At 38.0% G+C, this 13791-nt stretch overlaps 1 protein-coding gene across 4 annotated transcripts in view; it reads left to right on the top strand.

The window, feature by feature from the left end:
- Positions 1-13791, top strand: part of LOC106057561 (stress-activated protein kinase JNK-like) — a 35018-nt gene that overhangs the window by 4833 nt on the left and 16394 nt on the right. For all 4 annotated transcript variants that reach the window (XM_056020818.1, XM_013214809.2, XM_013214808.2 and 1 more), the window contains exons 2-3: positions 7797-8026; positions 8802-8931. In XM_056020818.1, coding sequence (XP_055876793.1) covers positions 7911-8026; positions 8802-8931 — 246 coding nt within the window. In that variant the 5' untranslated portion in view covers positions 7797-7910. The remainder of the gene's footprint in view (positions 1-7796; positions 8027-8801; positions 8932-13791) is intronic.

Genomic DNA, 13791 nt, shown 5'->3' with positions numbered 1-13791 from the left:
TCACTAAGGGATCTGGTCCCCCATGCGGCAGTTCATATTCTCCATTGTCTCCATCTTCAGTGGTATTTAGGATCTCCTCAAAGTATTCAGCCCATCTCTCAATGACCCTGCTGTTTTCTGTAATAAGCTGACCATCTTTGTTCTCACACATGTGTGATCTAGCTTGAAATCCGTTCTTTTCATCTTTAATTTTCATATACATTCCTCTCATGTCTCCCTCCTTTGCTAGTTCCTCAATTTTAGTGATCTTGGACTTTTCCCATTCCCGTTTTTTCTTTCTTACAACTTTTGTGGCCCTTCTTCTTGCTTCATTGTATTGCTGTCTAGTGTTCCTGGTTTCTCTCTGTAGCATTATCATTCGGGCATTGTTCTTCTCTTCTATAGTTTGTCTGCATTCATCATCATACCACCCTATTTTCTCGTTCTTTTGTTTAAATCCAACTACCTCTTCTGCTGTTCTTTTGATAGCATGCTTTATTATTTCCCAATGCTCATTTATGTTATTTTCGCAGTCCTTTTCTAATGTTGTCAGTTGTGTTTGGAGTGCCATTCTATAAGTTTCTGCAACAAGTGGATCCTTTGTGAGTTTTTGACTATCATATTGCTGTGCTCTCTTTCTTTGGTAATTGTGTATGGTACTTATTCTTTGTCTAAGTTTAGCTTTTACTAGTAGGTGGTCTGAGTCAGCATTAGCTCCTCTGAAACTTCTTACATCTAGTATGTCTGATCCATGTCTCTTATCTATGAGTATATGATCTATTTGATTCTGGGTGTTGCCATCAGGTGAGATCCAGGTTACCTTGTGAATATTCTTATGTTGGAATTTTGTGCTGCTGATAGACATTCCTTTTCCTGATGCAAAATCCACTAATCTTATGCCATTATTGTTGGTCTCTTCATGTAAACTTTCTTTGCCAATTATTGGTCTGAATGCTGGTTCCTTTCCAATTTTTGCATTGAAATCTCCTAGGACTATTTTGATGTCATGCTTTGGCGCTTCATCATAAATTCTTTCCAGTCCATCATAGAAGGCTTCTTTTGTGTTATCATCTGCATCTTCAGTAGGGGCATGAACATTGATAAATGATATGTTGAAGAATTTTCCTTTCAAACGTAGTGAGCAGAGTCTATCACTTACAGGTTTAAATCCAATGACATTGCCTACCATTTCCTTTTTAACAGCAAAACCTGTACCTAAGTTGTTAGTGCTTCCACCACTATAAAATATAGTATACTCCTTGGTTCTGAGAATGTCCGAGTCTTTCCACCTGATTTCCTGTAGGGCTGCAAGGGGTATCCTATATTTCTTTAACATTTCAGTAAGTTGGGCTAGCGCACCTGCTCTATAAAGGCTTAGCACGTTCCATGTCGCAAAACAAAAATCATGTCCTTTTCCAGGCCTAGGTCGTTTTCCGTTGAGATCTGTCCGGGTTTTCTTGTGTGTATTAGCTTTCGTAACAGTATTTTTTATATGACAGAGTTGTTAGCCCTGTGCATAACCATCTGGGGGGCTGCCCCTTTCAGCTCTCTGGATAGCTGCCTTTATTTTCGGGTAAGGTGCCCTAGCCTTTGTGGATCCCTCCACTTCCTGCAAGGCAGCAGGTTTGATTTTGGTCCACCCCGGGTATTTTATTTCCCCGGTACCCACCATATCTGGAGGGCATTCCCCTATCCGCCACCTGGGGAGGCGCTCGATGGGAGATCAAAAAACTCCACACGAGAATGATGCTACTAACTAATCTATTAATAATACACTGTGATATAGATTCAAAAGATCTATATTAAATTACCATATTATGCCATATATAGCATATATATAGTAATATATATGTTACTATCATTTCTATTTGAGTGCTAGATGTGAAGATGTCTTGATGTTACTATAAGAATGTGTTGATTAGACAAGTTTCTGATGTTATAATTTAGTGTAGATTTCAAATATTGCTATGCCCGAGATTCAAATGTAAATTATCAATTAAAACAACGAAGATCCTTCAACAATAAATACAAAGCTTTAATTCACTGTACAATACAATTTAATTAAACAAGTTTACTGTCTTTATTCAAGCTCTCAACAGCAACTGTCCTTGCCAAAACTTTTTATCATCTACCTCATACTATATTTGGAGTCAATCAACCTCTCTCCTTTTATGGCATTAACTTGTCCACTTCTGTCCAGAGAAAGCATGCTTGCGAAAATTAACCATGACCTTGCTGTGCAGACACTTGCAGAAATCTAAAAATAAACTTAATGCAACTCTTGCTTTATGCAATGTGACAATATAATTATATAGAGAGGATCTAGATTGACATTAGTTATAGTCTTTATTTTAAAAGGTTTATTTTGATCTAGATCTATAATCTATATCTATCTTCATCTGCATCTTAAGATCTATAATATTTAGATGAGTAACACTAATTGAGCAATTCTAATCTAGATCTAGATCTTTTTATTAACTACTTGCTAGATTAGAAGTTTCAAATATTCTTGTGAGAATCTAAACTGTAAAGTATAAGACTCTAGACTAGAGTAGTCCAAATTTATCTACTACTATCTAGGTTACATTTTAAAGTAGATCTACATCAGCGGTTCTCAACCTTTTAAGCTTGGTGTCCCCTTTTTACAATATACCAAACTGCCGCGACCCCCCCCCCCCCACACACCCCCAAATAGACATACACAGCAATAGAAGAATAGACATATTCGACCCCCAAGGGGGTCGCGACCCACACGTTGAGAACCCCTGATCTACATTGTGTCTGTCATTTTATCACTATCTAAAGTTCTAGATCTTGCCACTATACTTGAATTGATGGATGACTGCCTGATAAAGTGGTATGTGCTTGGAGTTACATCTGGTCCTGAGTTCAAAGCTTACCATCATACCCTTCTGGGGAAGACTGTAATATTTATTTCTTAAGTAATGCCCTAAAGCTGTAAAACAAACAAAATCGACAGCTCTGATGATTATATACATACACATACATACATATTATATAAATATAAACATATTATATATATATATACATACACATACATACACATGTATATGTGTACGCACTCACACACAAAATATTTACATATGTATGCTTTTTTTTTTTGGAAAATAAAATTGGTGTCGGTACTCAGTGATGGATAGCCTAACTTTTAACTACTAATAAATTAATAATAAACGTTAAAATACAAGAAAAGTAATATTTTTTTCCCACATTGAAAAAGATTCCTGTACACCATACCATCACAAAAAAAGCACTGTATGTATGTATATATGTCCCGAATAGAAATCAAAACCGTTTGACCAATATTGATAAAACTTGGCATAAATGTTCCTTGGGTACTAACTGGAACAGTAACGTATGTAAAGTAGCCCAAAAACAAGCTTAAGACCTTCAAAAAAAAATAAGTTGGCCAACTCTATGAATGTATTACTATATCATGGATCTAGGTCATATAGCCATGTTTACATGAGACTTGACCTAAGGCTCCACGCATACGCAGAAAAAATCTCTCGAAGCCTACATCTAACTCTAGATCTAACTCTAACTCTAGATCTAATTCTAAGATGATAGATCTACTTTACTTTAACACATAAACATACTAAATTTAAAAGTCCATTCATTTCATATTTAACTCTTCTCCGTGATTATTTTCCATGTTCTGACAGAATCATTCATTTTTCCCATTTTGTACATTGTACCCAGTTATGATTAAACTTCAATAACATTTTTGTTTGTAATCAGAAAATGTTACTTTTGGTATAGAATTATAGGAGCATGCATACTCCTTTTATATAACACAAATGAAAGTTTATAAAACCTAAAATTAATTTGATTTAATGGGATCAAATCAACGATGGTATCGTAAATTAGGAGAGAAAGAGTTAAATCAAATTAGCCTTCAAATATCTCTTAATGCTTTTAAAAGCCTCTTTGTTCATGAAGTCAGTACATACTTCTATATTGGCTGCACATGAGGTACCCCCTTTTTTTGTTTTTGTGTTGCATGAATTTTAGTGGGCATCAACATTATCTGGCAGGAAACTAGAGTGTGAGGTTGTGTCAAAGTCAGCATAGTGATAGTTTTATGCCAAAAGTATTGTTACGAATCTCCCTATCCAGGCTCGCTGCAAATGGCACCAAACGACACCACCAACTGTAAGAACTTGACAACTCAGGGCTTGAAAATAACGTAATAGTTTAATGTCAATAAATAACAGCCAATACTGTACAATTGGCAGCACGTAACACAAGACTGTACAAATATCTCTCCGCTGTATCAACTCTTGCACTGGTCTCTCTGTCTCGTCTCGGACTTGTACTGAGCCGTTGTAACGAACTGTAGATCGGGATGTTGTGACTACTGGTCTCTGATACCTTCGCTCTTTATATAGGGTCCCTGCTGGCCTTCTAGAACCGGACACAACGTCGCTCGACCATTCTGGGTGGTCAGATGACTACATCCCTCGTGACATTCCTGAGCTCGGTCACGACGTCGATCCTTCCCGAACCATCATGTTGATACTCGTCTCGGCTGACAGTCGTAACTCGTCACGGTTGACCGCTCGTCTAGCGCTGGCCTGGGGCGATTTGCGTCGGCTGACTACACACACACCACTACCCCCATCTGTGCCACCACCAGGTTTATAACACTGCCCCCTCCTTAGATCTGTCCGTCCCGGACAGAATCAAACTCGCCATGAAACGGGTGGAGTCGATTGATGTGGACGACCTTCCGCTTGGACCGGTGGCTTCCTTGTATCCGGCAAACGTCATCTGTGATCCTTTTAACTACATGGTAAGGGCCTTCCCAATCTCTTTGATGCTTATAGGACCTTCCGTTTCTTCTCCGGGGTTTGTATAGCCAGACCAAGTCGTTCTCACGGAACCTCGAGGCATTGACCCTATCGTCCTTCCTTGCCTTCATTTGGTCACTGCTGCTGTTGATGTTTTTGCGGGCTAAATTATTAGCTTCCTTCCTTCGGAAAGTGGGGGCTACATTTTCATCTTTTCGCTGAGCATCTTGGCTTTTCTCGTCTGACCGCTGCTCGGGAGCTTGCACCTCAAGACGACGACAATCGATGATCACCCCCGTTTCTTCAGCCTTCTCGCAGGGTCTGTATACTTTCTCAGATCTGTGTTGGTTCACTTCTTGTCGAAAAGACCTTTTTGCACAGCTTCTTTGTAGGTGGTCAAACCCACCACAGTTCCAGCATCGTTTTATCACTCCGCGTCGACCTTGTGGTATCTGCATGGTTCTACATTTTTCTAGGGCCTCGTTCGTTTTTCTCAGTTCCTTGCGACCTTTATCTTTAACCTCCAGCCTCTGGTTTTGGTAAATGTTCTCGGACTCGTCTTTAGCAGCTTGGTATAAGAGAGCGTACACAAGGGCTTCACTGGCTTTGTGCTTGCCACTAACTCTGATGGCCTTCTTCAGTTCGGGGTCTTGAAGTGCGTCGGCAAACGCATCAGTAATGATTATTTCCAGGAGGTCTTGCGTGGCTGTTGGGTAAGCCAAATGGGCGAGGCGTGAAATGTCTGCCTCCAATTCCCGTAGGGTTTCATTTGATTGCTGTCGTCGGGTCTTCAATTTGACTCGATACAATTCTGGCAGATGCTCGTCACCGTACCGGAGCTCCATCGTCTTGACGAGAGCCGCGTAGTCTTGTGGGTTTGGAATGGACTGCAGCAGTTCGGAGGCCTTTCCTCTTAGGGACAATATAAGGGCTGTTGCTTTCTCCTCATCGCTGTTCCATTGGTTGACTTTGGCCGCGGCGTCAAATTGTAGCTTGTAGACGGACCAGGACACGGATCCATCAAACACAGGAGGCTTTACCTTCATGGAAACGTCGGGTACGATCGACATCACATTTGCTTTCTGCATCTTGGTAAAATCCCTGTAAACTTGCGTCTTTATTTCTTCGATCTTTTTCTCAACAGCGTAGACCCTCTGGTTAATCTGTTCTTCTATGGTGGTGATTCTCTCCTCCACAGCATGTATGCATTGGTTCATTGCCAATAACTCCGTTTTGATTCCCGAGTCCATTTTGTCTATCTTGTAATTGGTGTTTTCTTGCCCCGAGTTCATCTGTTCTCGCATAGCTGCCATCTGCTCCTGTATGCTACTGTCGATCTGTCCCTGCATAGCTGCCATATGTCCCTGCATAGCTGCCATCTGTCCCTGCATAGCTGCCATCTGTTCCTGCAAGTCCGGTTCGACTTCAAAAAGATATGTGTCCGGATCTTCTTTTTCCTTCACCAGTTCTTCCCGAAGGCATGCTTGTAAGGTTTCTTTGTTTCCGCTCATCTTCAGATCTCGACTACAGAGCTCTCGCCTCAGTTCCTTCAAAAGGAGTTGGTCTAGCGTTTTCGTAGTAGCCATTGCAGATCCCACTTCTGACACCAGTTGTTACGAATCTCCCTATCCAGGCTCGCTGCAAATGGCACCAAACGACACCACCAACTGTAAGAACTTGACAACTCAGGGCTTGAAAATAACGTAATAGTTTAATGTCAATAAATAACAGCCAATACTGTACAATTGGCAGCACGTAACACAAGACTGTACAAATATCTCTCCGCTGTATCAACTCTTGCACTGGTCTCTCTGTCTCGTCTCGGACTTGTACTGAGCCGTTGTAACGAACTGTAGATCGGGATGTTGTGACTACTGGTCTCTGATACCTTCGCTCTTTATATAGGGTCCCTGCTGGCCTTCTAGAACCGGACACAACGTCGCTCGACCATTCTGGGTGGTCAGATGACTACATCCCTCGTGACATTCCTGAGCTCGGTTCACGACGTCGATCCTTCCCGAACCATCATGTTGATACTCGTCTCGGCTGACAGTCGTAACTCGTCACGGTTGACCGCTCGTCTAGCGCTGGCCTGGGGCGATTTGCGTCGGCTGACTTCACACACACCACTACCCCCATCTGTGCCACCACCAGGTTTATAACAGTATGTTGCCAGCTTCACTTTTCCTTATCTGTATTTTATCATTTGGAATGCTATTGCCTAGATCTAGTGATATAGAATTTACAGGCCAGAAGTGATTGTGTTTGTGAGGTCAGCCTAAAGCGGACTGTTCCAATTAAACATAGCATATACTAGAATACACTGTCCAAAAGAGTGGTTGCTGAAATGCGGGCAGTTTTATTGAAAGTGTAAAAAAATAAATAAGGGTGGGGGATACGGCCAAAGTATTATGTGAGCATTTGCAGGATGTAATTAGAAAAAAAGGTCCAAGCTAAAAAATATCATTAGTCTATCAAATATTTCAAATAAGAATGGAAAAGCAGAAGAATAGTCATATAGAGTAAATAAAAATTGGCCATATTTGTTACAGAGGAGAGTTGTTGGAAGGGGGAGATAAATGATACTTTAATTTATGAGCTGTTCCAATTCACTGTTAAAGATACTAGAATTAGCTGGCCAAGGAATGTATGGGGTAGTGTTTAACTTTATATCATTATATTGTAATTAGTAAGAAAAAAATGGGAGGGGTCTATGGCAAAAAAAAAAAGTATATTATTATCAGGTGAAGCCAGTGCGTAATGCTAATGCTAGTACCATACAAATATATTTTAATGACTGTAGAAAGGGGGAAAGTCACTATTAGTTTTATGTGGTATGTCTGTTCATCTGTCACTTTTGTATCTTAAAAGCTAAAAGCACTATTGAAAATCGTATTTCACCATATTTAGCAGCATGTCTAAAATTGGTGCAGTGGCTAATTTTCAACTTCTGAAATCAATCAATATATTGTAACTTGATACACTATTTACTTTATTTCACAGATCATCTCATGTCCATAGTTGTCCACCATATCCAAGCCAACCAATAACCTGATGGATATTTAATTTACTGTGTATACATTATTTATTTGTTTGCTGTGAGATCAGTCAGCAATCATGAGCAAACACTCAAATCTTTTTTATACTGTGGAAGTTGGAGATTCTACTTTCACAATTCTCAAACGTTATCAGCACCTGAGACCTATAGGATCTGGAGCACAAGGGATTGTGTGGTAGGTGTTACCAGCATTCAATGCACTTTAAAATCTTCATTTGTCTTTATCACTGAAAGGTTACAGATATTTTTTTTTCTATTCACAATTATTTTAACAACTCAAGCTCACTGCTTGAATCATTCTATAACACAGATTAATAGTTCATTATTTGTTTTTTAACATACTTCAAATTAATTCAGCATCAAGTTAACTAAAAAGCCATGCTATATTTCTTCCAAACCTAGAATGGTTCTTTCAATACATCCCCACCTCCATAAAAGTGCAAAAGGTTTAGCTTTAAAAAAAAAGAAAGCTTTATTTTAAAATTAGAATACATACTGAATTAAAGTTTAAGGAAAACTAATAGGATATATGAAATCTGAGAAAGATTCCACAAGATATTTATGATGTTTTGGAAAGCAATGTTATAAGCATGTCTATTAATTCTAGGCCCACTTACTCTATGCTACATCTTACTTCTATTAGTGCTTGTTCTAATTAACCCAAAAAATAAAGTGCCCATGACCAAAATAACAATATTGCTATCTCCACAAAAGGTGAAACTTGGCCTTTCACTTACTCCTACAAAAAGTCAAGTAGGTCATAAAATATTGTAGTACAGAAATTAAGTCATTAAATGCAGTAATATCTACTTCATTTATTATATGAAATTCTTTTTTAAAAATTTCAAATGATTGATCTACCTTCTTTTAAAGAAGCCAGACAAAATGTTGATAAATAAACTTTGTCAATCAATTAATTGTATAATTGTATGTCTATGTATTTATTATAGCGCTGCCTGTGATACACTGACAGATACTAATGTTGCTATCAAGAAACTGAGTAGACCATTTCAGAATGTCACTCATGCAAAAAGAGCTTATAGAGAATTTGTCCTAATGAAACTTGTAAATCATAAAAATGTGAGTACTCCATCGTTCTTGTTTAAAAGTCTAATGCTAGTTCCCAGTTTCAGTATGTACAGCTTTTTGCTTTTACAGTTTGTTTTTTCTCAAAACTTTACAATCTTTTTTAGCCATCTCCTGATGGTCCACAAATTGATACGTAGGTTAAAATTAAAGTCTACTAAAAAGATTTTGAATCTTCTTATATGTGAAATTGCTTCTACTAGCATTAAACGGGTAAAAAAATGATGACATAATTGGACACATTTTTTGGTTGAAGTTTATAGTTACTCCTGAAGTTATTTCAGCTCTTTTATGCAGACATTTTAAGTTTGATGTTAAAACAATTTTCATAATAAATTGATTGATTTTATTTATTTTTTGTTCTTGCTAAAGCTTTGACTGCTTCCGTACATTTTTCTACATTAAATAAAAGGTGAAATTATGTAACCTTTTAATGTAGATTTAAGTTTTCACAATATGGAAGTGTGCTATAAAATTTAGAAAAAAAAACACAAAACAATTCCTATTTTTTAAGTTTGTAAAAAATACAACCAAACAAAAGTAAACCTTTCCAAAGGTAATTTCTAATAATGATTTCATTTTTTTTTAAATATATATTTTTTATTAAATATATTCTTAATGATAAATTATTGGAAACAAAAATAAAAAGCTAACATAGACTTAGCCATTTTACAGTCAGTTTATAACATTAGTTACTTAAAGTAATAACTGGCAGCAAATCTTTTATATAAAATGCTTAAGCCACTCTCTGTTTAATGTTGTTGCAAACCTTTCAGATGATGATGTTTGTTAAGTTGATGGATTTTCTAATATATTTTCCCTCTGTGGTGGAATCATTTAAATTTTGTCAGTAGCTTAATACTGCTATTGATAAAGTGAAATATATGGTCATTGAGGTTTTGAAATGTTTGGCTTTAGTTTTGATTTTTTACTGAAAGTATATTGATCTCAAAGTTCAGGGAAGGCTGAATTTTGAATTTAGTTGTTTTTTTTTATAACACCTCACCTATCTCGATGTTGTTGTTTTTTCTTTTTTCTAATTGCCGAGTTAGTCTTCCCCCCCCCCCCCCCCCCCTTTTTAAAAGAAAAATGATTTGGTTCTATTTAGTGTCTTCAAAACTAACATGTTCTACAAATAGATTTGCACTTAGAATCATTGAAAATCTCTGTTTTAATATGTTTCAATAGCTTGTTAAACTATTTCAGAAAATGCTATGTGAAAAAGAATATTCTTATGTGTAATGTTATCTAAACAATATGCTGTATCATGTTTGTAATGTATCATTTCGCCTACCCTTGAACACCTATGGTGGTTTGATGGGGCACCATTGCAGACTTCTTGTAAACCTAACTCTCACTGACTAAGACATTGTTATCCTGCTTGGTGACAGGAAGCATGCTGTGACAGAAATCCTTTTGGGTGGTGACATGATGCTTGCTACGTTGCTGATAAGATGTATAGTTATTTGGTGATAAGATGTATAGTTATGTGGTAATATGAAGTATAGTTATTGAGTTACTTGATGTATGTTATGTAGTGATATGATGTGTTATTTGGTGATATGATGTATAGTTATGTGAAGAGATGCTTTATGTTATGTGGTGAAATGATGTATGTTATGTAGTGATATGATGTATGTTATGTAGTGACATGATGTATGTTATGTAGTGATATGATGTGTTATTTGGTGATATGATGTATAGTTATGTGAAGAGATGCTTTATGTTATGTGGTGAAATGATGTATGTTATGTGGTGAAATGATGTATGTTATGTAGTGACATGATGTATAGCTATGTGGTGATATTATTTATGTTATGTGATGACTTAATGTATGTTATTTGGTGGCTTGGTGTATGTCATCTGGAAATATGCATAGTTATGAGGTGATATGATATATAGTTATGTGGTAGTTTGATGTGTGTTATGTGGTGATATGATGCATAGTTATGTGGTAGTTTGATGTGTGTTATGTGGTGATATGATGCATAGTTTTGTGGTGGTTTGATGTGTGTTATGTGGTGATATGATGCATAGTTATGTGGTGGTTTGATGTATGTTATGTGGTGACATGGTTTATGTTATGTGTTGATATGATGTATAGATATGTGGTGATATGATGTTTCTTTGTAATGTGGTGATATTATGTATGTTATGTGGCGACTGATGTATGTTATGCGGCAACTAATGCTTGTTGGATACTGGTATATATTGTTAGCCATAATGCTGTTGTGATGCTGACAACATTTCCTCATTTGGGTTATTGTCATTTCTTTTAAATCATTAGCAGATGCTTTGCTGTGTAAATGTTTACCATTTGATGAAAACTTCATTTCTAAAACATAATTTACCTACAGTTATATATTATATAGACCTACAGTTGCATATTATATAGACCTACAGTTGCATATTATATAGACCTACAGTTGCATATTATATAGACCTACAGTTGCATATTATATAGACCTACAGTTGCATATTAGGTTTAAGTTTCAAAAACATTGAAAAGTATGTTCCAGAACAAAAAAATCTCTTGAGGTTTGTCTCACTCTTAGTCATCAAGATCTGTCACGTGTTCGTACACTGAAGGACAGTTTGGGCTACACATTTGACCGGCTGTAACCAAACTGCTTTTTCTGAGTCCTGTCTTCTAAATGATAGAATCAGACATTCCCAAAGCCCTCAAGCGCAGCAGTATACGCTCCACATCGATCTTGTGCTTCTTCCCCCGCCCCTCCCCCTCACACACCGCTCAGAGATAGTATTATCTTAGCCAATGACAGTTTTAGTGTAAGATTTAAACAAAAAAAAAAGGAAATGTCTAAAGTTAAGGCTAATGTTTAAACCGGTTATCTAGTGGTTTATCAAGATTGCTGATCCATCTCTCCAGCGCTGGAGAATTTCTTGTTAGTTACTAGTGCATAGTGAGGGGCAGGCCCTCACAGCTCGCTGAGCATTAGCTCTGTTTTCTATTATCCGCAAAATTCTTTGACAGGACCCATTTTGGTCATTTCTCATTCTAGGCTAGCTCACCCATCGGGGTTACTCAGCTGTATGGGGTACTCAAAGAAAGTTAGGCCATAGCGTAAAATGCTTTACAATCATGAAAAAAAAAAGTTGTGTGAGTGTATAAAGGCTACGTGTGAGGAAGTCGTGTGAGTGTATAAAGGCTACGTGTGAGGAAGTCGTGTGAGTGTATAAAGGCTACGTGTGAGGAAGTTGTGTGAGTGTATAAAGGCTACATGTGAGGAAGTTGTGTGAGTGTATAAAGGCTACGTGTGAGGAAGTCGTGTGAGTGTATAAAGGCTACGTGTGAGGAAGTCGTGTGAGTGTATAAAGGCTACGTGTGAGGAAGTTGTGTGAGTGTATAAAGGCTACGTGTGAGGAAGTTGTGTGAGTGTATAAAGGCTACGTGTGAGGAAGTCGTGTGAGTGTATAAAGGCTACGTGTGAGGAAGTCGTGTGAGTGTATAAAGGCTACGTGTGAGGAAGTTGTGTGAGTGTATAAAGGCTACGTGTGAGGAAGTCGTGTGAGTGTATAAAGGCTACGTGTGAGGAAGTCGTGTGAGTGTATAAAGGCTACGTGTGAGGAAGTTGTGTGAGTGTATAAAGGCTATGTGTGAGGAAGTTGTGTGAGTGTATAAAGGCTACGTGTGAGGAAGTTGTGTGAGTGTATAAAGGCTACGTGTGAGGAAGTTGTGTGAGTGTATAAAGGCTACGTGTGAGGAAGTTGTGTGAATGTATAAAGGCTCCGCGTGAGGAAGTCGTGTGAGTGTATTAAGGCTACATGTGAAAACGTTGTGTGAGTGTATAAAGGCTACGTGTGTAAAAGCTGTGGGAGTGTATAAAGGCTACACATGAGGAAGTTGTGTGAGTGTATAAAAGGCTCCGCGTGAGGAAGTTGTGTGAGTGTATAAAGGCTACGTGTGAGAAAGCTGTGTGTGTATAAAGGCTACGCATGAGAAAGCTGTGTGAGTGTATAAATGCTATGTGTGAGAAAGCTGTGTGTGTATAAAGGCTAAATGTGAGGAAGCTGTGTGAGTGTACAAAGGCTACATGTGAGAAAGTTGTGTGAGTGTACAAAGGCTACGTGTGAGAAAGTTGTGTGAGTGTATAAAGGCTACATGTGAGGAAGCTGAAGTGACAAAGACTACTTAAAAATAAGTCTACCACTTGGAACTGAAAAGGTTAATTAGATTAGTAGATAATTGACTTTATTATAGAGCAGATAGTCAACACCTAACACGTAGATGTATAGTTTGTGAAGTAATGACGTAATTCGTTTGGTTTACCTGTGTTTGTATACATCTATGTAAACCTTGAAAAATTAAGCACTACATTTTGGCCTACTTCTCCATATCGGTTTCTCACTGGACCCCTAGAAACATCTTAAAATTATCGTATCATTGATTTCCAGCTCTGCCACTTCAAAAAGAACTTGAATAGAATCTTGAAGAAATCTTATCTCTCCCTACAGCCAACAGTCTCTCTCTCAAGCCACACTCCACTCCTTTTTAAAAGACTTAATCGAGTCTTTCTCCACCTATTACCCAATGATCCCTTTGGAGGTCGTTTACGCTTATGTCACATGATCTATTAGAGAACACCCCCCCCCTTTCTCTCTTCTTCGCCAGAAATGACCACATCCTTAAACGGCATGTCAACTATTTTCAAACAAACAGATTGATAGTTGAAGAGGTGGGGGAGCAGATACAATTATTTGGCTCGCCATTGCTCCCCCCCCCTCCCCACAAACTCCCAATCCGATCGAAGTGACACTATCAGCCCATTTTGTAAGGAAACAAAACAAGACACATTCCACTAGACATGTATTGCTCCCCGCAGCACCCCTCCT

The sequence above is a fragment of the Biomphalaria glabrata genome, chromosome 2, assembly GCF_947242115.1.
Source record: "Biomphalaria glabrata chromosome 2, xgBioGlab47.1, whole genome shotgun sequence".
Classification (NCBI taxonomy): domain Eukaryota; kingdom Metazoa; phylum Mollusca; class Gastropoda; family Planorbidae; genus Biomphalaria; species Biomphalaria glabrata.
This window is presented reverse-complemented; position numbering and strand designations above follow the sequence as displayed.